Consider the following 24,384-nt stretch of genomic DNA (forward strand, 5'->3'; position numbering starts at 1 on the left):
TAGTTAGCAACTCCATATTAGATATGATCAATATGTCTTTACTGGCAGGCTATGTACCCCAGGCATTTAAAGTAGCGGTAATCAAACCTCTACTTAAAAAGCCTACTCTGGACTCAGGAACTCTGGCTAACTACAGGCCTATATCCAACCTTCCTTTTTTCTCGAAGATCCTGGAGAAGGTGGTAGCTAATCAGCTGTGTGACTTTCTCCATGACAACAGTTTATTTGAGGAGTTTCAGTCAGGATTTAGAGTCCACCATAGCACTGAGACTGCACTAGTTAGAGTTACAAACGATCTACTTCTAGCCTCAGACAGGGGACTTCTGTCTGTGCTCGTCTTGTTAGATCTTAGTGCTGCTTTTGACACCATTGACCATCGGATCCTGTTGTACAGACTGGAGCATTTGCTTGGAATTACAGGGACTGCTTTAAGTTGGTTTGAATCCTACTTATCAGACCGATCTCAGTTTGTACATGTTAATGATGAGTCCTCTATGCACACTAAAGTTTGCCATGGAGTACCACAAGGTTCAGTGCTTGGACCAATTCTTTTTACATTATATATGCTTCCTCTGGGAAATATTATGAGGAAACACTCCATACAGTTTCATTGTTATGCAGATGATACTCAGCTTTATGTATCAATGAAGCCCGATGGTACCAGTCAGTTATGTCAGCTAGAAACGTGCCTTAAGGACGTTAGGACCTGGATGACCAGAAATGTTTTGCTACTTAACTCAGACAAGACTGAAGTTATTGTGCTAGGCCCTAAGAACCTCAGAGAGACTTTTTCTAGTGATGTGACTGTCCTCAATGACATCAGCCTGGCATCTAGCACCACTGTTAGGAATCTAGGAGTTCTTCTTGATCAAGATATGTCTTTTAGCTCTCACATCAGTCAAGTTTCAAGAACAGCCTACTTTCACCTTCGTAATATATCCAAGATCAGGAATATCCTGTCGCAAAGTGATGCAGAAAAACTAGTTCATGCATTTGTTACCTCCAGACTGGATTATTGTAACTCTCTTTTGTCAGGGTGCTCTGGCAAATCTCTAAAGACTCTTCAACTGGTCCAGAATGCTGCAGCTCGTGTACTGACCAGAACCAGGAAATGGGACCACATCACTCCTGTCTTGGCTTCTCTGCACTGGCTCCCTATACAGTCTAGAATAGAATTCAAGATCCTTCTTCTCACCTACAAAGCTCTAAATGGCCAGGCACCATCTGAAGGAGCCTGAAGGAGCTACTAGTGCCGTACTGTCCCTCGAGAGCGTTGCGGTCCCGGAGTGCAGGCCTGCTGGTGGTACCTACAGTCTCCAAGTGTACTATGGGAGGTAAAGCCTTCAGTTATCGGGCTCCTCTCCTCTGGAACCGCCTTCCAGCCCGGGTCCGGCAGGCAGACACAGTCTGTATTTTTAAGAATAGACTTAAAACTTTCCTTTTTGATAAATCTTATAGTTAGGGCTGGTGCTGGTGTAGACCAGCTCTTAGTTATGCTGCTATAGGCTTAGACTACCGGGGGAACTGGCACCCTGAGCTCCCCTCTCTCTCTCTCTCTCTGCATATACAGTACATCATATTACTGCATGTATCTATCTATAAATCTCAGTCACTAACCACCTACTTTCCTGGGAGCTCTTGAGCTCTCCTAGGCTCCTCAAGATCATCGGTTGACGGCTTGCCAGAACATTTACAACATTTACATACATACACTTACATTTACAAAAACACGCTGCACATTCAAAATGCAAACTCCCAAAACAAATGCAACGGCTGAAACGTGCTGCAAAAGAAACAAATGCGTTGCAAGTACAGAAACAAATCTCAAGTCAAAAACATACGTACATACTCAGAAAACAACAGCAAATACAGAAACACTGCAAGTTCAGTCTTAAACGGAAGTGCTCCAGGCCTGAGGGGGCGCTGTGGAACTGTAGCGTGTGACCCCTACCGGCCACCGTAGTAATGGCTGACGAAGCCATGGTATTGACATTTCTGTCCTTTCCACTATCCAAAACACACATTTAACTCACCGATAAAACTTCAAACATCCCCCAGGTGGGTTCAGTCCACATCAGAACAGATTCTCGTTTCTGTTTGAAGCAGGCACTCACGGTTTTGGAAAGTTCAACGACTTTTGTGTTAGAGTTAGTTACATGTCCTCTCACTGTTCCATCTTTATTTGATGCACACAGCGCTGCAGGAGTCTCATTGGTCAACAGAGCTGTCAATCATGGTTTTATACCCCTTTACTAGAGCATCAAATAACTAATAAAAACAAAAGCCAGCATTATAAGATCCAACCTAAATGACAGTAATGTTTCATAAAAATGTTATCAAGTGTGTTTTTGAATTTTATAGTTTGACCGATGTCCCATATGTGAACATGGAGGAGGCAGAGCTTACAGCCTATACTGCAGCCAGCCAGTAGGGGGAGCTCCAAATGTTTTTCTTCACTTTTTGGGAGCTGTCACGTCGTCCATCTTTTTATACAGTTTGTGGTTTAAACCCACAGACTCCGCTATGACCCAACAGTTCTTTCCACTGTTCCCCTGTGGCGCCACATTCATTATTAATCTTTTTTTTTTTCACATGCTGTTCATGAAGTTAACTCCTCAAAATGCTGCAAAGCACTTTCTGCCGACATATGGCACAAGTGCAATATGTCCTTTGAAAAATGCATTAATGAAAAACAAAAACCTTGCCTTAAAAAAAATCTCAACAGCAGCTCTGCAGGACAGGGCTTCAGCTGTGAATAATGTAACAGCAAAGGTACAATATGATACAAAAAACACGTGCTGAAAAGAAGTGGGAAATATGTAAGAATTTTCTATTAAAACACCCTTTCTGTCCCCAATATTGGAGCAGAGTATTCTATAATTTACATAATACTGCATATTACATAAGTACAAAGTAGAACAGGATCCATATATGTTTCATAAGCGCTGTTATCTTTGTGTTTTAAGCACTGTGTGTCTGAGAGACGGGGTGCTGTAGATACCGAGCTCCTCTCCAGGGTGTTAGATAACTAACTGAGGACGCTGGATCTGCTGTCCCTCCCTGTCCTTATTTCAGAGGAGAGGAGAGGAGAAGAGAGGAGAGGAGAGGAAAGGAGAGAGGAGAGGAGAGAGAGGAGAGGAGAGAGGAGAGAGGAGAGAGGAGAGAGGAGAGAGAAGAGGAGAGGAATAATAGAAAAGACGCAAAGAGGAGAGAGAGGCATGTGTACTTTTATGTGTGTATGTGTGTCTTTGTTTGTGTGTGTGTGGGTGTGAGGGGACACCTCAGAGGTCGTCTGAGGAGGCAGCGGAGCGTGCTGAGAGGCTGCCATCACACAGCTGCCACGCCAACTGGACACACACACAAACTCCAGCGCACACACACGGGCAGGCTGCATCTATGTTGAGGCATGAGCACACACAAACACACACATGCACACACACACACACACACACACACACACAAACACACACATGCACACACATGCACACACACACACACACACACACACACACACACACACACACACACATGCACACACACACACATTCGCAAAAGGCAGAAAGGTACACACAGCAAACCGCAAACACACGGCACACACGGCCACTTGTCACATGCGAGTCACTTACTCAAACAGAAACACACAAACGTGACTCACTGCTCATTCACACTTGCAACCTTTCCATTCGCAACCACTTCACACTTGCGCTGGGATGGCACGCATGAACACACACACACACACACACACACACACACACACACACACACAAACACAAACACATACACACAAGAATACACACCATGCCCTCGTGGTGTGTATTCTGATCTAAAACCTTGGACTGAAGGAGTGAAGAGGCTTCAGAGACTCATTCATCTGATAGCTTCAATGGAGGTTTTACACTTTTTGATTTATTTTTTAAGTAATCAGAAATAAAGAAAAGAAAGAAATCCTTATTTTACAGAAAATTATATTTTCTGTTAGTTTTCTGTTTTTGGTGTAACGGTTTGTCAGGAGGCTTAAAACCCGCCTCAGCTCTCAGCCTGTCGTTAGGTTGACTGAAAGTTAGGCTGAGACAGGATTTCAAGAACGGCGGCCGCCATCGATGGGACTCCAAAGCCCCCAACAGATGGGTGACGTCACTATGGCTTCATCCATTAATGTTTACAGTCTATGATGAAGATCTGTAGTTGTATCCAAAAATGTGACAACCCTTTTAAGAACTCAGCCTTCACAGAATAAAAAATATTAAAACCCACATAACTTTGTTTTAAAAAAAATGTGTGTGTTGATCTAAATATTCCAAAGACACAAGCTCAATTTTAGGAAAATATGTTTCAAATAATGCACATGTCTATCTTTCAGTCTGCAGTGATGTCAGAGCTGAGACTGTGGTCTGTGCTGCCGCCCCCTCCTTCCCTTTGTGCCGACGGCTAAATCAGCACTGTTGCATCTTTCAAAATAGCACAGCGGGAGGACATCGGCCAAAACGGAGCGTGCAGGAACTCTGTAATTTGTTCTGGGGCTGACGAGGAGTGATATCAATGATTCAGCTATCTTATCGCAGCCTGTGATACACATCTTAGTATAAACTCTGTCTCCCCTTCAACCAGCACCCCTCTCAATCTCTTCAGCACGTTCTCGTTATCACGCAGATGGATAGCAAGGTGATTAGTATTCCTCTGCATGTACACACGAGCTGACCTCACTCATCACACAAACACAACACACACACACACAGATTAGGATTGTAAGGTGGGAAGCTGATAATCTGCAATTACAAGGTTAATGTGTGGTAGTACACATGCTCCATGTCAAGCAGGAATGTTTGCTGCCTCACACCTCATCATGAGCTGAGGAGAAGCTGATGTTCATGAAGAAGAAGAGGACGGCAGACAAAACATGTCAGAAATAGTCAAGAGGAAATCCCCTCTGCCGGTCTGAGCATTTCAGAGAACATTATGCAGGACAGATGTTCCTGGATGCAGATTTTCATTTTTTCTGGCCAGATTCACATCTCAGAATTTGGATCAAAAATCGCACAATGTGCACTTGCAGGTACTACAGAAACTGAACGTCAACTAAACAATCAAACATCATCACCCCTGCTAGTTGGCACCACAATTACTTTCAGTTAAACTATTTATTAATATCTTAATGAAGGTGTCAGTGCTGGATAAATGTTGTGTCTAAGCTGTAATGCAGCTTCCCACCACTAGCTGGAGCTGTAGCTCTTCTGCCCTGATGTAAACCAGCCCGGTGGATTGATGGCATCTCTTAGGAGCAGCACAGGTAAATAGAAGCACATAGTTCTGAGCAATGTGACAACCACATTCAGCACAGGTATGAGGACCTTAACCTGTAAGGAGAACCGAAAGCTAGTGGTGCTAGCCTAGCTAACGCAAGCCAGACTCCACAATCAATTTTCCTGCAGAGTAATGCACCTTGCACACAAACATTTCAGTGCCATTTAAAATAGCTGTCAATTTTGTAATTGAAGAATGTGATGAACTTTTAAAAGGGCCACACACATCACATGGTTTGGGACAGCTTTAAGCCGGGTTAAATAAATCCTGCTCCACTTTTTTTTTTAGTCAACGGAAAATTAGTCCCTATGAAGTTTTCATCCTTAGTGGTTCAGCTCTGGGGCGTCGAGGTTTGGGTTTGTGCGCCCCTGGAATGATTTGTTTCTGGACGAGATGTTTCTTGGAATAATTAAGTGTTACAGATGTAGAAGTCGTAGGGAATGAAACTACTCCAGTCTGATAAGTACTGTAGTTATCAAGTTGTCCTTTATTGTACCTATGAGGAATATTTCTACTGGGACCACGGTAGACTTTTATCCACCACTGCTAAATCTTGTTGAACAAGAAAGTGTAGATAAAAAATCTGAATGCCAAAGTTAAATCTGTCTGTTTTCATAATGTGAAAGGTTCTTAATGTTTGGGGCGCTGATGGCCTCCCAGAGGACGGTCCAGGTTCAAGTCTGACCTGTAGCTCCTATCCAGAATATCATTCCCCACTCTCTCTCCTAATTTCCTACCTTACCTACTGTTCTATCAAATAAAGGCACACAAAAATAGATAAATAAATATGCCTGAAGTTGGTTAAACAGTGTTGCGTAGAATAATGCAAATACATGTTTTCTGAATTGACAATAAACACTTTCAGCATTTACAAAGAAAATAGGCACAAGTTCCAGAAAAACAAAAGTCCCAGCAGTTGTCTTAGCATTCATTTACATGATTCAGTTACGATATTTTTGAATGGATAACTCAATATGTGAATAAGACACATATACATAAAACAGACGTCGCTCACTGGAGTTTAGGGGCTTTTCCTAAACCTGAAAGACTGATGAGGATCGAGTGAGCTCCGTCAAAACGCTCCTGTAATGTTTTCATTCAGTGTGATGTGTTGAATTAAAAACACATTTCTGTGCACTGCACTGGAGTATCTTGTAATGACATGTAAACACACGCTGAAATGGTTAATCTGTGAGAGTTTAACATACATGAGTCTGACTGTAAGCAGCCTGTTAGAAACATCAGACTGGTTTTTAAGTCAGGTGTATGAGCAATAATGCTGAGTGGCAAAGCTTGTAGCAACAAATTCTCATCTTCTTTTTCTTTTTTAATATTTCAGCCTCCATGCAATCAAACCACTCGTTCCTTTTCCTGGCACTGGCTTATTGGCTGCCACAGAATTATTTGGTCTCCAGATTTCAGAAAAATGATCAATACAGTCTCCCTGAAACAACGGCCATTAAACCTTCAGCACTGTCTACCAGACGACAATTATTATATATTACTGCTTTTTGTGATGTCGTCTGATTTTCTTAAAATGCCTTGGCCTTATAATCTGCACAATATTGGAATTTCATCGACATCTAAAAAAATGCAAAAATCTGACATATTTTTTCATCTAAGACACTTTTGAATGCAGGAACCTCAACAAATGTATCTTAACATTAGTTATTTGGACTTGGGCAAAGGCACGTCCTACAACTTTGCTCCATGCTTTGCTTCAATACGTCAGGTTCTGGCCAAGTCTCGGCCAAGCAGGAAACTACGTCCGGGGATTACGCCAACAACTATGTATCTTGAGTTTAAAAAAACGTTTCCGAGGTTTAGTATGGACATCCAACATACTAACATTAGATGTATGTATTTAAATATGGACCAGTAGAATCTCCTTTAATGAACAAGATGAAAAGCTGTTTTTTTTTTAGTTTCATCTGCCAGACAAACACAGTGGAATTGTTTACTTCAATTTCTTTATGTCCCTAAAATCTCTCTAAAAAAAATAAATCTTATTTAATATGTAAGATTTCTAATTTAGGCTCCAACTAATTTGGTTTATGTTCATTTTTTGATCAGTTCAGACAGGAAAATGCAAAAAAATAATCTCCTAGAGCCTTTTTTTCCTCATTTCACATCACACATATGTCATGTAATGTAAGGACTTCATTCAGTACAAAATGTACAAAACAAAACTACCTGGAAGAAATGTTTCTAAGTCTGCTGATGAAAAAAGGAATGATACTTTGTCAGCTCTGGTTTTAAGTTTAGATGTGTAGAAACAGGACTTTGCAAACAGCCAGCAACAACCTGTTGTGAAGTTTGTTGGTGCAAATTATCAGCCATGTAAAGACTTCATATAACATAACACAAAGACTTCATCAACAAAAGTACAACATGATGACGCAAACGATGATAGCTTTCCAGTGCAATTACAATAGCTGAACTCACTCATGTTCTTTCTTCTTTTAGATCCACTTAAACAGCGTTAATAAAAAGAACCTCTATTTTCAGGGACTACCTACGAGAGAGCAGTTTCTTTTGTGCCAAAGCATTCATCAGAAGTTGTTTAAATAAAATACAAAAAATATGTATCTGCAGAATGAAATGTGAGATTGCTTTTCCACAGCAGCGCCAGGAAGCAGAGCTCACCTCATGGTGCGGAGGTCCCATCCTCGTATGGCCGTGTCGTTGGCTGTGGCGAGCTGGCTGCAGTTGTGATGTGGGCTCCACTTCCCGGAGGTGAACTTCAGCTGGCCTTTGCCCTCCAGGGTGGCCGTGCCGGAGACCTGCAGAGGACAGAACCACCTACATTAGCATCTCTGCACAGGGACATGATTTTCATCTAAATATCTGTGACGGGTTCAGGCAGCGCAGTGCATTCAATCAGCATAATGAGGCATTATTAGAAGTCATTTTCTCTGCAGGACACACTCCAAACTACAATGGTTCAGACGGATTCTGAGTTCGTATGTTGAACCTTACTGGCACACCAACTGCATGCAGATTTGCAGCATGCTGAAGCATGCACAGTCCTTCTGACATATCTAAGTTTGCAATCAACTGGTTAGATTCAGTCAGTTTAAAGACATTTAAAAATGCACTAATCCTTGTGTTTTTTATCAAGGATAGCTCAAGTTGCTGTGTCAGTGTGTGTGTGTGTGTGTGTGTGTGTGTGTGTGGGGGGGGGTTACTCCTTGAGACAAATTGAGAGAGAACTGTTCTCAAAATCAGTAAATCAATCAATCAGTCACTTTCGCCAATTTCTCCCTTGTTTTCCTGGCGTTCCTGTTGTCCACACTTCCTTGCCGCTGAGGTGGAGGTCAGAGAACCGACACCTCGACTACAGCAGTCACTGCTATAGGAAATATTGACGCTGAAGGTTTTTCCTCTTAATTCCTTGGAGAACTAAAATTCTACAATTTTACAGACATAAAAACAAAGGCATAAGAAGAGAACTCTTAAATAGTAAATGGACTTGAGTTTGTTTATTTCTTTTCTAGTCTTCTGACTACTCAAAACACTTTCACACCTACACATTCACACATTGATGGTAGAGGCTGCTGTGTGACCATCAGAAGTAACTAATCCCATTCATACACATTCATACACCACTGATGAAGCAGAGGGAGCAATTCGGGGTTAAGTGTCTTGCCCAAGGAGCTGGGGATCGAACCCCCAGAGAGAGACGTCCTACTGAGCCACAGCCGCCCACTTCAGAGTTTTTTTTCCAAATAAAAGACACTAAAACCTTGTTGGAGCTTAAATTACACAAAGGAGGGAACAAACACTTTGTGATACAAAATAAAAAGACAGAAATTAGTCCCGCTCAATGATTTGTACCTTCACTGTCATTAAGATATCAACAGGTGGGATAAATACAGAGACAAAGGCTGCCTGAAACACTTTAATGATAAACCATTTTAAATGTCTCAGTTGATGTATATGCTCGATGTACCGCTCGAATCAAGAGGCAAAAGCAACCGAACGACAAATGGCAAATCTAAACACAAACAAATCATGGGAGATGAATAACAGAACTTGTTCATGCTACTCTGTCATGATTAATCTTACTGTCCATGCAGATCATTATTCAGCATAGAGAGCTACCATTGCTTCACCCTGTAGGCTGACTTTCTTTCTTTTTGCACATTTGCACTATTAAGGTATTAGTGAAAGGCCAAATTCCCAACAGCAGCACAGGATGAAAGCAGACAGAATGATCAGTTTGGGTACTGGAGGGGGCAAATGCATGAACCCGTGTCCCGTGTAACCTGCTGCTAAGTCAGCAGATCTCCTGACCTCTGGCCCTCATTGGTCCCATGCTGCGGATCGAGACAATAAATCGCTCAGAGTAACTTATGGATCAGCTGAGGGGTCAGAGATCAGCCTTTAAAGGATTTAGGAATTATAATTGTTTGAAGCTGCATCACACTATAGCCCTGATTGTTATAATGTCTCAGGTATTACAAAAAAAAAACATTTTTCTGAAAATAATTCCCACAATTAGAGCAGCTAATCTAGCTGAAAAGCTTTTAGGTGAAATTGGAACATTCAAGACTTTTCAAACAAGACGGCATGCTGTCATTAGATGTTTATCAAACCCGCTACGTTTATTTCACAGGGCAACAATGACGGGGAAATTAATCAAAGTCAAAACACTTCAAGGAATTTGAATTATAAAGCATATCACTTCATCAAGCTACTTTAAAAATGGAATCCAATTAATTCAGCAGGCCGGCTTTGGAAATGGTTATCTCTCCCTTTAACTATGATGCATCAAACATTTTTAAAAAGCAGCATCATGCATGTCCCATTTTTCTCTGCTCCCTGACTATCTGCAGGTTTTTATCCTCATCTTTCTCCGTCTCCCATTTCTCCCTCCCTCCCTCCCTCTCCTTCTCTCCCGCGTCTCTGCCTGTTGGAGCAGGGATCATCGATCGCCCCGTCACCGCGCAGCTCCCTGGTACACTCTCATTATTTCAGCTGGAGAGGACAGAGAGCGAGAGAGAGAAAGGGAGAGAGAGGTAGAGAGAGAGAGAGCGACAGGCTGACAGAACAGCAGGGATGCGGGATGAATGGGACGATAGAAAAAGAGTCAAAATAAAAGAAGCTGAAGCGAGGTAGCAGAGAAAGGGGGGGTCTTTAAAAAAATGGGACAAGGAGAGGGTAAGGTTTTTCACTGTGGCCTTTGTGTCATTTATTAGATTATCCCTTTTTTTTCATATGACCACAGTGTGACCACAGCTTAGAAAGTAAGCTCTGTCCTCCAGTTTTTCACAACTAATTCTGACACTTTTCATGTGCGCAACTGTGAGGCTATAAATGTTTTTCAAATGATTTTTCTACGGTTCAATCCTCTCCTTTTGTTGGCCGTTTCAGCCCAAACTCAATTCTCATGATTTATACCACTTATAAACACCAGTTAGACAACTTTTTTGTACAAGTCTTTCTTTAAGCCTGCCTCCTAGAAGTCCCTCATTGGATTTATCAGTAGAAATCCTTGTTAACCTCCATTCTGTTGATCGAATATCTGCACTTTTTAAAGTTCCTTTACATGCAACAAAGGCATGGTTTAAAATGCACAAACTCAATCTCAAATTGATGCTTGAAAGTTTGTCATTCACAAAGTTTTTTGTCCCGGGAGCTGAATTATACGCAGAAGTCCGCTCCTCTCCAAAATGAACAGATCTGTTGATTCAAATTGTAAAAAAAGTGTAAATCACTGAATCAAGCAGTTTCAGGTTAAAAGTCAGATTTTTCTCTTGTTCTCTTTTAGGGGCTTTAGGGGCTGTGAGCTGAGCTGCAGCTGACTTCTTCATAAGTGCTGAGCTTTATTTTCTTCAAGATCAATTTTTGGGCTTTAGTCTTTATTCAGATAGACCGTGGCTATAGTGGAAAATCAGGAGAGCGGGTAAAGACATGCGGAAGAGGAGCTGTAGGTCGGACTCGTAGCCGCCTGGAGGACAATAGCCTCCGTACATGGGGCATGAATTAACCGCTAGACCAGGGGTCTCCAACCTTTCTTCATCTGAGAGCTATTTTGAAAAAAATGAAAGTGGTCAAGAGCTACTTGCATCAAATCTCTTGCATTTATTTACATAGCACACATCAGCTGAATTAAGCTACCGTTTGTACACGTGGGAAATTGCAATTAGCCAATGCTTATCAATAATCTTAAATTCACATCAAGGTCCAAGAAAAAAATGTGAATATTTTACACTTCTTATTGTGCCACATAGTAAGCTATGTCGCTGAAAATTCACATCAATGTCCAATAAAACATTACTACTTTACACTTGTTTTTATGGGCCAAATACATGAATAGTGGGAAGAGGTGCATTTACTGTAGTCAGATTTATTTTTATTTTTAACACAGTCAGTCAACCTATAGATGAGCTACTGAAAACCTGCCCGCGAGCTACCTGTAGCTCCCGAGTTACCTGTTGGAGACCCCTGCGCTAGACCATCAGCGCCCCAGTGCTCAGCTTGTTTTTAGGTTGAAGCTTTTTGTCTAGAAATCAAAAATCCACAGAGGTCTCCTCTTATCCAAAACTGTCTGATCCAGAACTAAAATCAGGCAGAAACAAACAGAATAGAGCAGCTTCCCATGACCTAAGGTGTTTTTCTCTATAATGCTTTGGGGGCTGCAAGCTCAGCTGAAGCTGTTATTTAAAGTGGTATCCCTTAGGAGGTTTGTACCAGAAGCTGAAATATACAGAGAGGTCTCCACCAACAATCTCACAGATAAAAGAAACTACCAACAAACCAACACACTTCTGGTTTTTTTCCAGTGACTCATTTGCCACATTTGCTTTCATCCCTGAATTCATCTGATCGAATCCTCTCGACTTCCTCTTGACAGAACAGAAGCTCTGTGAACTCCAAGCTCAACAAACTCTCTCCCCCTTGCAGACGCGCTACAGCGGAGTCGGAGCTTCGTGCATCCCAGGTTCCCAGCTTTATTAGTGCACTAACCAAATTAGGGGCCCTAACAAGGCAGTACACACAACACTAGGGGACGTATTCATTTAGGACACAAGCGGCGCTAATGTAAAGCTATCTGTCAAATCGCCTTGCATTTATGCTTTCTCTAGACTCTGGAAGAGAGAGAGAGAGTGTGTGTGTGTGTGTGTGTGTGTGTGTGTGTGTGTGTTAGCAGATGTGCCGGACAAGGTATGTGGGTGTGCTTTCAGCCGGCGGAGATGTTCTCACTCAATTCCACCAGCGATTCTAATTGATGAGCCTTGCACATTCTCACACACACACACACACACACACACACACACACACACACACACACACACACACACACACACACACACACACACACACACACACACACACACACACACACACACACACACACACACACACACACACACACACACACACACACACACACACACACACACACACACACACACACACACACACACACACACACACACACACACACACACACACACACACACACACACACACACAAATCTTCCTTCAAACAATGCACACTGGTACGCTTATGTACATGATCCTCTCTTATATATGCATACACACACTCGTGCAAACACACACACTAATCTCGTTCTGGCCCTTGAGAGAGAGAGAGAGAGAGAGACGCATCCACACTGCAGCTGGACACGGCTTGGGATGAACACATCACCCTCTGACAGATAGAGGGAACGGGAGAGAGGAGAGTGGGATGAAAGGAGGGAGGGAGAGAAGGAGATTAGCATTCTCATCAGCACTGGAGGAATTTGTCTTGGCTGCCAAGCTCTTTCTCCTCTTTTTCATTCCCTCTCTCCTCATCAAGCCCACTCTCTTCCCTCATCCGTATCTCCCTCTTCCTCCCTGCTAATCTCCATCTTTTTAATCAGTCAGGCCCCTCTATCGCTCCCTCTTTTTCCTCCGTCCTCCCTCCATCTTCCCGTGCTCGTTACGCTTCTTTCCCACCATTACTTTCCACCAGCTCTTCTCCTCTCTTGATGAAGGACTTAATCGCTGTGTCGTCCAGTGTCGGAGTCAGAGGATGGAATCAACAACAACCCCCCCCCCCCCCCGGGTGGTCCTTCTCAACCTCACATGGGGGTCACAGCACAGGACACACACATAGACACACACACACACAGTGAATTGATTACCTGGAGAACATGCACAGATACATGCACTGAGAAACGGAGCAGCCACCTAGGATGAGGGCTATAAATCCATTTGTTATTCACATTAAGGCTGAGCAAATCATTTCATAATTTTAATGATACGAGTATCCGCAATAACACAGCACATCTGCACATGTGCACATCTGTTTGTCTGGTCTCCCTCTGGATTCAGGAAAGCAGAGGGTCACTTTTATGGTTTCCTATAAAGACATAGCCCAGTTCATATATGTTTGTCATTGTGTTGTGAAGTTAATTTTATGTTTGTACTTAAATCTCTGATTTAAACCGCTTTAATAGGAAAGTATTTAGTTTTTGTCGATCTGGACGATAAATCATTTCTATCAATAAAACAGTTTTGTGTAAAATCTGGATTTTCAAAAATTTAAATCCCGCTTTTTTTCTTCAACTTACTTCCCCGCAAACGTTGGATTCGCGTAGTTCACACACTCACCTCATTGTGAACATGCAGTTCATGACGTGTAAAGGTGTTTGTAATATTCATGAATGTATGAATTATGGATTATTATAGTGCGCATTCCCGTCATGGTTTCTCAATGATGCACAACATGTGATGTATATGTAACTCAAAGAGAAGGTCTGTGTGCATGTAGTTATTATTTTAACATATTTTAGAGCTGTAACAAAACTTTCCCAAACTTCATTTTGCCAAAAGAGATGGAGTGTGTCAGCACACAGCACAGATGGAACAACGCTAGCTTGAAGCGATTTTCCATGAACACAAGGCAAAAAAGGAGTCAATGTTGGTTGAAGGAGATGTTTAAATGAAAGTGGCTGACTCTTCAGCCACCCTGGAACATTGTGTACCTCTCCACAATTTATTAATTTAACTAGAATATGTTTCATGCTACCTTGCAGGAGTAAATACAACAAGGGAGCTAATCAGGGGGGCTGTTCCGCTTTTTGTTCTTACAGTGCTAAAATGCTTTACAATCTGAATAGCTTACTTTTATTTGCTCCTTGAAACAAGCAGAAGTTATTAAGGGTGTCATTTAAACAGCTGACTCTTTGCACCCACACCTTTAATTATGCATAACGGCATTAGGCTGTGAACATGTTTATTTCTACTGTCAAACATGGGTGTGTATGTGACGTCTGGAGCTTTTAAAGCAAGACTCAAGTGGACAGTAGGAACTCCAGTTTTTTTTGCACTCAAAGAATGACCGCTGATATTTTTTTAAAAGCTCCTGCTTCACTGTGTCTAAAAACATAAGGACACAGACTTACCTGCTGGGCCTGATTACGTTTCCTAAGTGTCTGAATGGATATTTTTTGTTTGGTTGAAGGAGTTTTTCAAAAGATTCATTTAAAGAATGAAAAAACCTTGTGTTCCATTTTTTGTCAAACTTGGATGACGTTTAATGATCAAAAATACAACCCTTTGTAATTTTAACCTTGCTTAATGTGAATGAGAACCAATAATCAATTAACAGAGAATGTCCCCTGCAGACCCACATCGACACAGCTAGTGGAAGATTGAGAGAGTGTGTGTGGGTGCATTCATCCAAACTGCGAGTAGAGATTTTCAATGCATCAGCTGAGTGACGTCAAATGAACACACATGCATGCATTGACACACACACACACACACACACACACACACACACATACACACACACACACACACACACACACACACACACACACTCGTATCTATAAGGAATATGACCTGCCTGCCCTGTATGTGTGCCTCAACAAGCGCATGAATTACCAATGAGCCATCTATAGTTGTCTTCACTCATCGCCTCTAATGGAACCACACACACACACACACACACACACACACACACACACACACACACACACACACACACACACACACACACACACACACACACACACACACACACACACACACACACACACACACACACACACACACACACACACACACACACACACACACACACACACACACACACACACACACACACACACACACACACACACACACACACACACACACACTCCACAACTCTATTACTTTTCCCTGCACACATGCACACCTGAAACACACCATTACATTCAGACTTTAAATGCATAATGGGCATTTTAATTGCAGAGCCGGAAGGTTGGTGCCGGGGAATTTAAAGTGAAGAGCCTCTTCACCTTGTATTAGGAAGGACAAAAACTACACAGGAACTGACCAAAAGTACTTAAACAGGCTAGTTACATGGTGATCCATTCTTTTTCTTACCTCTTAAAAGCCCCTAATGTGTACTTAAGACGGTATGAATGCAGACACGAGTTTGGCTCTATGAAAACTTAGAACCGTTGGTCCCTTTCCTTATTCTGTTTTAATTAGGGCTGCACAACACATTGCAATTACATCCTCATTGCAGGTTAGGCATTAGCAAAAATCACTCATGTTTAACCAAAAGCTGCAAAGAGCCAATCAAAGAGAACACTGTCAAATATGAAAAAAAAAATCATCTGTATTGTTTTGGTAGTGAAGGAGTTTGCCTGCAAGATTTGCTGATTAAAAACATGAAATACGCAAATATATTGTGTGTCAAGGATTTCTGATATCAAAAAAGGTATCGATATTGTTTTATTTTCACTAGTATTATATCAAAGTTTAAAATGCTGGTATCAACACTAGGACATGAAAAGTGCCTTTTAAGCCTTATCCTTAAAATTTCCATTGAATGTGAGGAACTCCAAATTCGGCAAATAAGACCAAAGACATGAAAAAAACCTCTTGTGTTTGAAGAGCAATTTTTGCACAACACAGAACAAGGCTGTGACACAATGTTGTTTGTTTCATAAATACGATACACCTCAACCAAGATGATCCTATTATCTAATTTAGTTTTATTTCGGTTCTCCGCCTACTTACTTTTCCCTTTTATGCATAAGGCTTTCATCTCTTTTGCACACTCTGTCTTTTTATCTCAGCCTTTTTTATAAACTAGTTAGGAGAACCACTGAGAAACATTGTGTTGTGAACATTAATAAACAATGATAAATGTCCCTTGACTCCATGTTCTTGTTCCCCAAAAATCTTCATTTTATTTTCAATAAAGCTGTGCAGAAGCCGCAGTACTCGTAGTGTCTATGTGCCGCATACAGCTCTGCTAACTGTGTCCCAGTCACTCCTGAACTTTTGACTCCTGAGCACGGCCCCATTATGAACTAAATTTAGTCACGCATTGGAAATCCTCTAATAGAAGCTTATTCTGGTAACAGTTTAGTGAGGGTGTCTTAATGGGATGTTCAATGATCATATAGAGGCATGAGAGTGTCCAGATACAGATTGCCAGGTTGTGCAACGTCCGTACATTTAATAAGAAACACAATCTAAGACACTGGACGCACTATACTCTAGTGAACTGTGGAAAGAGATACGATAAATGACTTTTCTATTACTTATAAAACAAAACTATTACTATCACTGTGGGAGAGACTTGACCAGAATAATGTTAAAGTGGTCACAGCCTAGAACACAGATACTGTCCGTGTGTGTGTGTGTGTGTGTGTGTGTGTGTGTGTGTGTGTGTGTGTGTGTGTGTGTGTGTGTGTGTGTGACAGAACGAACAGTGGACACTCTGCTGTTGTCGCATAGAGCGGCAGATGTGTGCTTCTGATAACACCAAGACGATATGGTTGTTATCAAATAATGAGTTAGCTATTGTGTGATATGGTGTGAGTGTTGTGCATTGCACTGTGTTGTACAGTATGTGTGTGTGTGTGTGTGTGTGTGTGTGTGTGTGTCTTACTGTGGCCTGTGTGGAGCTCTCCTGCAGGTCCCAGAGTAGTGCGTGGTTATCAGCCAATGAAATCACACGCTTGCCGTCCCCCATGGGCTCCCACAGCACGCTGTTAATACACAAAGACACACAGAAGCACAAAGTCACAGTCAATTAGAATACAGATGTTGGTCAAACTGGCATGAGCCTGCATGCATAACATGAAGGCTCAGAGGAGAATGCAGCTTGTCGATTGGATTTCACATGAGCGCTAAATACAGCGCAGCTTGTACAAAGGCAGAGCTAAACAGGTCTAACCATCTGTGTGCAAATCCAGATCATGTCTGGGAATTTATTCCGCATGTACAGTGTCAACAAGGAAACGACTAAAACATTACATTTTAAACAGGTTGAAGGTTAAGGCTGTGGCTAATCGTACAGGTGGGCATGAAGAGTTTGATAGCCTTGTATGTCCAGTTTGAAGTCTTCATTAAAAAGTCCTTCAAATCCATGAAAAACTGTAAAGAGCATGATTTTAAAATGAAGCTACACTTACATCTTGGGGTGCTTTGTAGTAAAGTTGTCAAACTTTTTGATACTTAGATACTTTATGATGTCATGTGTTTTAAAATTATACGATCTCCGTTGTTTTAATGATCGATATCATCTTAAAGAACCCTAGCTTCACATCTTCAGTCATATCTTTTAACCAAATGCTGCCACAGGTGAGTGAGAGAGCACTTCTGTGTCAAAATGTTGCCGTCATGCTTGTGCAATTTAATTAGTGTGCAGGACCTTGCCTGCAATTTTTGTGAAGAAATTACACAATGTTGGTTGTCCGGGACTTTTATATTTGTCATTCAAAAATCAAGAAAATTGATTAGTTTGGCGCCCGTAGCTTAGTTGTTAGTGCGCGCAACCCATGTACGGAGGCGTTTGTCCTCCAAGCGGGTGGCCCGGCTTCAGGTCCCACCTGTGGCTCCTTTCCCGCATGTCATTCCCCACTCTCTCCTAAGATTTCTGACTCTGTTCACTGCCTTATCTCAAGATGAAGGCATAAAAAGCCCTGAAATAAACTAAAGAAAAAAATGGTTTAGTAGTTGAAACTGAGCCTCAAAACAGAGAGGATACAAACTAACATCAGAATCAGAAAGAAGACAATTTAATGTGATTATCCTCAGCAATTTACAACCCACTCTTCATCCTTTTTTTGCATGTAGGTGGTTGTTTAGTAAATCATTCACTTCAGTGCAACACATTTAGGCTATTTTTCCACCACATGTATTTTCCACTGGTCAGAATGTTCTTGGTTGCAAAAATAAGTCAAAGATTGTACATTATTGCTAAATTTTAAAAAATAACATCTGACCTAGAACAAGTTTAAGCTACACTAATTAGGCTAAAGCTAATCATTAATCGCCCCCAAAAAGACTGACATCATCACACAACAGAGCTGAGCACAGTAAGTTTAAGGTATTTCTGGGCAAATCCAGCAGCCCAATTCTGTCAATCCAGCGTTCAAACACGGCATTGGGATGCAGGGCTGCCTCAGTGGTGTTAAAGAAGTGGTAGCTTTTACTGCATACTTGGCTTTGATTCCTCCCTGCATACTACTTTCTAAAGAGTATTGATTCCTTGCTGCATGCTTCTTGGAGTTGTGATTCTTCGGTGCGCTCTACTTAAAACATGTATTCTGTGCACAAGCCACAGGGACCGAGCCGCACTTTACGCTCAGGAGCCCAAACTGTTGCTTTATAATTCCCTCAGTGTTGCTTGGATCAACACACTTTTCTGCGTTTGTTGTTTGTTCTTCTTAGTTTGGATGGGCTGAGCAGCTAAATGTAGGCAGAGACACAACAACAAGGGATAAGAAAGAGGACACAACCCAAGTGAGAAAGAGGTGCTTTTAACTCAGAGCCCTGTCAACTCTAAAAGCAATATGTCAGTGCAGCGAGAGACCCAGCACTAAGCTAAACATAACCTTGGTCTGAAAAAGCTGCTATATGCTTCTTAAGGTTTTGATCTGGTGTGACGTTTTAGCTCAAGAAAAAATCTGTCTTATTTGGGTTAAAGGGGGTAAAATGTCACGACAGCACAGACGCGGTCAGGCTAAGAGTTTGGATTTCTGAGCCTGTCAAAGCATTAAAGCTGCTGTCATTAGAGGTTTACGAAATGATGCCATTTATTTAAAGAGTTCATTAATTAGACAACTCCATTTTCGTTCCCTCGTTTGTCAACTTGAAGAAGCCGCTATAATGCCAGTGTGTGCTGAGGAAGGTGAGTGTTTGCTGGAGATAAAAGAAATGACAGAAAAAAAAGGATGGAGGGAAATAAAATAACAGTTTGCTTGTGGTTTAAATTCAATAAATATGCAGAGCCATCGGGTGGGGGAGGGGAGGAGGAGGGGGAGGATTAATAAGGGCCCAATATTCACAACTGCTGAGAGACAGCTTCTTCTTTCTTAAGCTTGGGCTAAATAAAATGATACATAAAGAACACATTTTTTTCACTATATGGAGGCCTCCACAGTGACTTACAATCATTACCTGGAATTGTATCCTAACCTGAGAGGGGACCCTAATGTGCTCTGTTCACCCTCTATCTGCATATGAGAGTGTTCTGGATGTTGGGAAACATCTATTTAACTTGGACATGATCACTCAATGAAGTTGGGCACATTTGTTTTTGGTTAGCTGCAATATTGAACACAATGCAAGAACTAACAGCATGGTGCACACTGTCACATATCAGAATGTCTTTAGCAGTTTAAAGCATTTATGTTAGCCTTAAAACATTTTTTCATAATTTAAACTTTTATTTCCATCTCTAAGCTCAAGCAGGCGAGTCCTCCCCGTCCCTCCAGTCACTCACTGAAGCGATCTATCATTGTTCTTTATTTCTGTCTTGGACAGACGCTGAAGTTCATCTTAATTTTTTTTGTCTTGCTGCTTTTTATACTTATTTTTGATCTCCTAACTAATCAGCAGTCAATGCATAGTGCACGTGCAACAAGACCAGGCTATTAAAAGGGACTGAGCCTTAAATTGGGTTGGGCTTTAATTTGAAGTTTTGTAGTATTCAGTGAATTAAGAAGTGATCACTTCAGCAAATGTTCTCCTGACTTTAACCTTGAACTTTATTCAAGAAAAAAACACACAACGGTTTAGCAAAGTCCCCAAAGTGTGACAGAGTGATCACATGTATGTCCCCACGACATGATTAATACCAGTACACACACACACACACACACACACACACACACACACACACACACACACACACACACACACACACACACACACACACACACACACACACACACACACACACACACACACACACACACACACACACACACACACACACACACACACACACACACACACACACACACGACTTGGCAGCTCACTTATCGATGGACACTGCAACATGTCACATACCACCTTTCTCTCTCACACACTCACACACTCCATGACATATAAATCGGTACACCATAGGACCAATTAAAATATACTCAGCACTCTGGGATTAACGCACAGTATGCTTCCCTATAGTATAAATTAATTCATTCAACGGAGGGGAAAGGAGGCTGTACAGTATCTCACTTTTCCTTCCTCTCTTATTAAAGAATATAAGTTATGTGCATTTGACCTTGAGCTCTGCAACACACTGGCACTCTGGATACTGGAGTGGTATGTAAATATTGTTGGGGAGAGCTATGGAGGTTTTATAGCCCCATATATCTAAGTCTGGTACACAGATGCACTCCTCTCTCTCTTTGTCTCTCTCTATGCCTCTCGCTCATCAGATTGCTCCCCCCGCTTTACTGTGCTTTGCATCCATATGAGTCTAATCCAAGCCTGTCTTGTACAAATACAACAGCTAACACAAACAAAGTGTGTGCGTGAGGGTATTTGTGTGTCTCTCTTCCGTCTGGATGAGATTTAAGCTGGGATACGGGGACCCCAAGGGCAGTATGTTTTAGTATGTGAGAGGAAGCTTGAATTTTATTTTTTTCAGGAGTGCATTTCTGCTTTCTTGCGTTCAGTTTGTAGTGGTGTTTGGGTTAAGAATAAGGATCATGTACAGTATAACAACAGGGTCTTATTTAATTTGTTAAGGCCATACTAAAGTCAACTTTCCACTTGCGATCAGAGCTGTCAGTCCTGTGGTTGGCCTCACAAAGTGCTCTCTGTGAGATGCACTTGTCGAAGTGAATGAAAACAAGCATACAAACTCAAATCTATGCACACACAGGTGCTCCATGTGGAAGGCAGATGCAGAGGATTTGTGACCATGTCAACGAGGCCAGTGCAACTAATCCCAATTATTGTTATCGTGATATTAGCATTTGCAATAAATGTATCGCAAAAAATTAATCCCAATAAATAAGAAAATGATTTGAAACAATGCCTCCTCACTCAGTAGCCATTACATTTTGCCTGATTGGTGGAGGGATGGGTATAATGACCATTCTTTCACACCATTTTGAAGCAGTCAGTAACTCTTTTTCTTGATCTTTCTTGATCATTTACCATCAACTCCAATTGGACATCTACATAAAACGTGGCAAATAAAACCTTAAAGCAACCAAGACATGTTTAAAGGCAACACAAAAAGGTTCAATACTGGGAGAGGTTAAAATTCTATCACACTTCAACTTAAGAAGACAATTACAAAACTGCACAAACTGTTACATACAAATACATTTGAATTTTCCTTGATGCCCTCCACCAAACCTTATCAAAAAAATGTCATCAGAACCTGCTGGCCTTGGAGGAAAACCCCCCCAGAGCTGCAAACATCAGGAGTAACGCCTCCATCAGTGTTGTAAGCTGTGGTTGAAAAGGCCCTATGATCGTCTGAATCCCCCATCACACACACAAACTTTCAGCTAAGTGTGTTTGTGTGAGAACCCGCTACTGGGGTACAATTGATTGGGACCCTCACAGTGAAAATCACTCATAGTGATCAGCAAGAAATGGTTCTACACACTTTGGATGTCCAGGACAAAACACACAACAAAAGGCAAAGATCCGTCTCTCTCCACAGGACTACACAGACTCTACAGCCAGACTTTGAGACGTTCACTTGAAAAGGCTGCACAATAATGCGCTGCATTTACGTGTGTGTGTGTGTGTGTGTGTGTGTGAAAAAGAAAACTAAATCACACACAGACACCTTTTGCACCCTGCTGACACACCACACTTCAGAATATCTCTCCCGTGCCTCCAACTTTACAATCCCGCCTAAAGCCCTGATTGGCTCAAATGGCTCACCATGAATCGATTTGATCAACCCAAGTGAGGGAAGAAGAAAAAAAAAAGGAGGGAGTAAACACACATGAGCACCAAAAAACAGATATTCCCCTTTTGTGTTTAACCCATTTTTTTTTTTTTTTTCTTTCGGGTGTATTTTGCAACAAATTTCCATTCAGAGCACGCCTCACAACGGGACAGAGGCTCAAATGTTTGCCCACCCAAACAATGAGGGGATTTGGAGGAAGGAGAAAGTGTTATTGTTAGCAGGAGTGGAGGGACACCAGCCACCGGATAACACACAAATGAAGGATGCAGGATACACATACACACGGGCAGACGCGCTAGAGTGGACACAAACACACACGGACACACACACGGACACACACACGGATACACACACACACACACACGGACACACACACGGACACACACACGGACAGGTGAACAAACACACAAACACACGTTAAACAGACAAAAGCCTCATAAGAATACGATATCCAATCGCTTTACTCTTTGTCTGCTCAACACACAAACATTCACACATACTCAGACTGGTACAAGCTGCCAGTATTATCTGAGAGAGAGAGAGAGAGAGAGAGAGAGAGATAGTGTGTGTGTGTGTGTGTGTGTGTGTGTGTGTTTGTGTGTGTGTGTGTTTGTGTCATAGAGAAATAGAGGAGGTGGGCAGCAGACCAAAGCCATCCATCTAGGGGAGCCAATAGTGCACAGCATAGGCTACAGGCTTCACAGCACCGAAACACACACTCCCACCAAACACACACACACACACGCACACACACGCACACACACGCACACACAAACACGCACGCACACACACGCACACACACACAGTATGGTGCCCTTGTGAGGGTTATAGCTCTGAGGGTGCTAAGATGGTGGATCCCAGAGCCATCAATCTTTCCCCAGCAGCCTTGCTTGACCTGCCCTCTGACACACAAAAACACACACACACACACACACACACACACGCACACACACACACACACACACACACACGGTTTAAGTGCACATACATGGGTGCACCCCTGCAAATAGAAAACCCTCCTCTTTCCACGCACACAAGCACAAAAAAAACACAGCAAACCGCACAAATGCAATCTCTCCTCTCCTCTCTTGAGTTCTTTTTTGTGAGTTTCTCCTTCTCTCTCTCTCTCTCTCTTGCTTCCTCACTCCTCCTCTCCATCTTTATCTCTCCCTCGCAGACACCTGCTACAGTATGCATCGGGGCTAACTGATTGGCGCCTCCAAAAATGATTACAATCATGTGCCAGCCGATGAACGGCGCGCTAAAAAGGGGGAATGACCATTGATTTTCATTCTCATCAGCGGTGAATTATGGCGAGGCTTTGTGCACAGCAGCTCCGACTGTAAGACAAAAGGGGAACGGGCCGAGACTACCATCTGAGATGTGAACCAGTCAATACTCCGAGCCAGGAAGAGAAATAAAAACACCCATATGGAGGAGAGATGCAGGGAGAGAGTGGGAGATCGTAGCGGTGTGCAGAGTGTGGGTAGTTTCATTTTCAGGAGGACAACGTTTCCATCTGTCCTCTCCTGTGTCTTCTGCGCTCACTGTTTCTAAATGGCTCTTCTTTAGTTTGAGGATGTCTAATCTCGTGATAACACTGCCTGTAAGCCTTTTTTTGTTTCTGTGTTTTAGGTGGGAATATCAAACACACAAGTGTCTGCCAAAGTTTTTCAGAGGACTCCGAAATGAAATAAGGTACAAGGTGCTGCATTATGGGATGTTTGAATCACAGCAACACAGTCTGAAAATCATGTAACTGGATTAAAAGATGGGCTTACTTTTTTTGCCTTCCTAAAAGACTCAGATCTTTAACTATATATCCAGATCCAACCTTCACAACAGGAATGGAATCTGGAGGTGTGGCTCTTACTAGACCATTTTGGTGTTTGTACAGTGATGATGTGTTTTGTGGG

At 42.1% G+C, this 24,384-nt stretch overlaps 1 protein-coding gene across 1 annotated transcript in view; it reads right to left on the reverse strand.

Annotated features, from left to right (window-relative positions):
* The window catches only part of eipr1 (EARP complex and GARP complex interacting protein 1), a 56,472-nt gene that overhangs the window by 18,792 nt on the left and 13,296 nt on the right, over nt 1–24,384 (reverse strand). Inside the window, exons 5-6 of the mRNA XM_061062699.1 lie at nt 17,192–17,291; nt 7,948–8,084 (exon numbers count right to left, since the gene is read on the reverse strand). Of these exons, the coding sequence (XP_060918682.1) occupies nt 7,948–8,084; nt 17,192–17,291 (237 nt within the window). The remainder of the gene's footprint in view (nt 1–7,947; nt 8,085–17,191; nt 17,292–24,384) is intronic.

The sequence above is a fragment of the Labrus mixtus genome, chromosome 18 (assembly GCF_963584025.1).
Source record: "Labrus mixtus chromosome 18, fLabMix1.1, whole genome shotgun sequence".
NCBI lineage: Eukaryota > Metazoa > Chordata > Actinopteri > Labriformes > Labridae > Labrus > Labrus mixtus.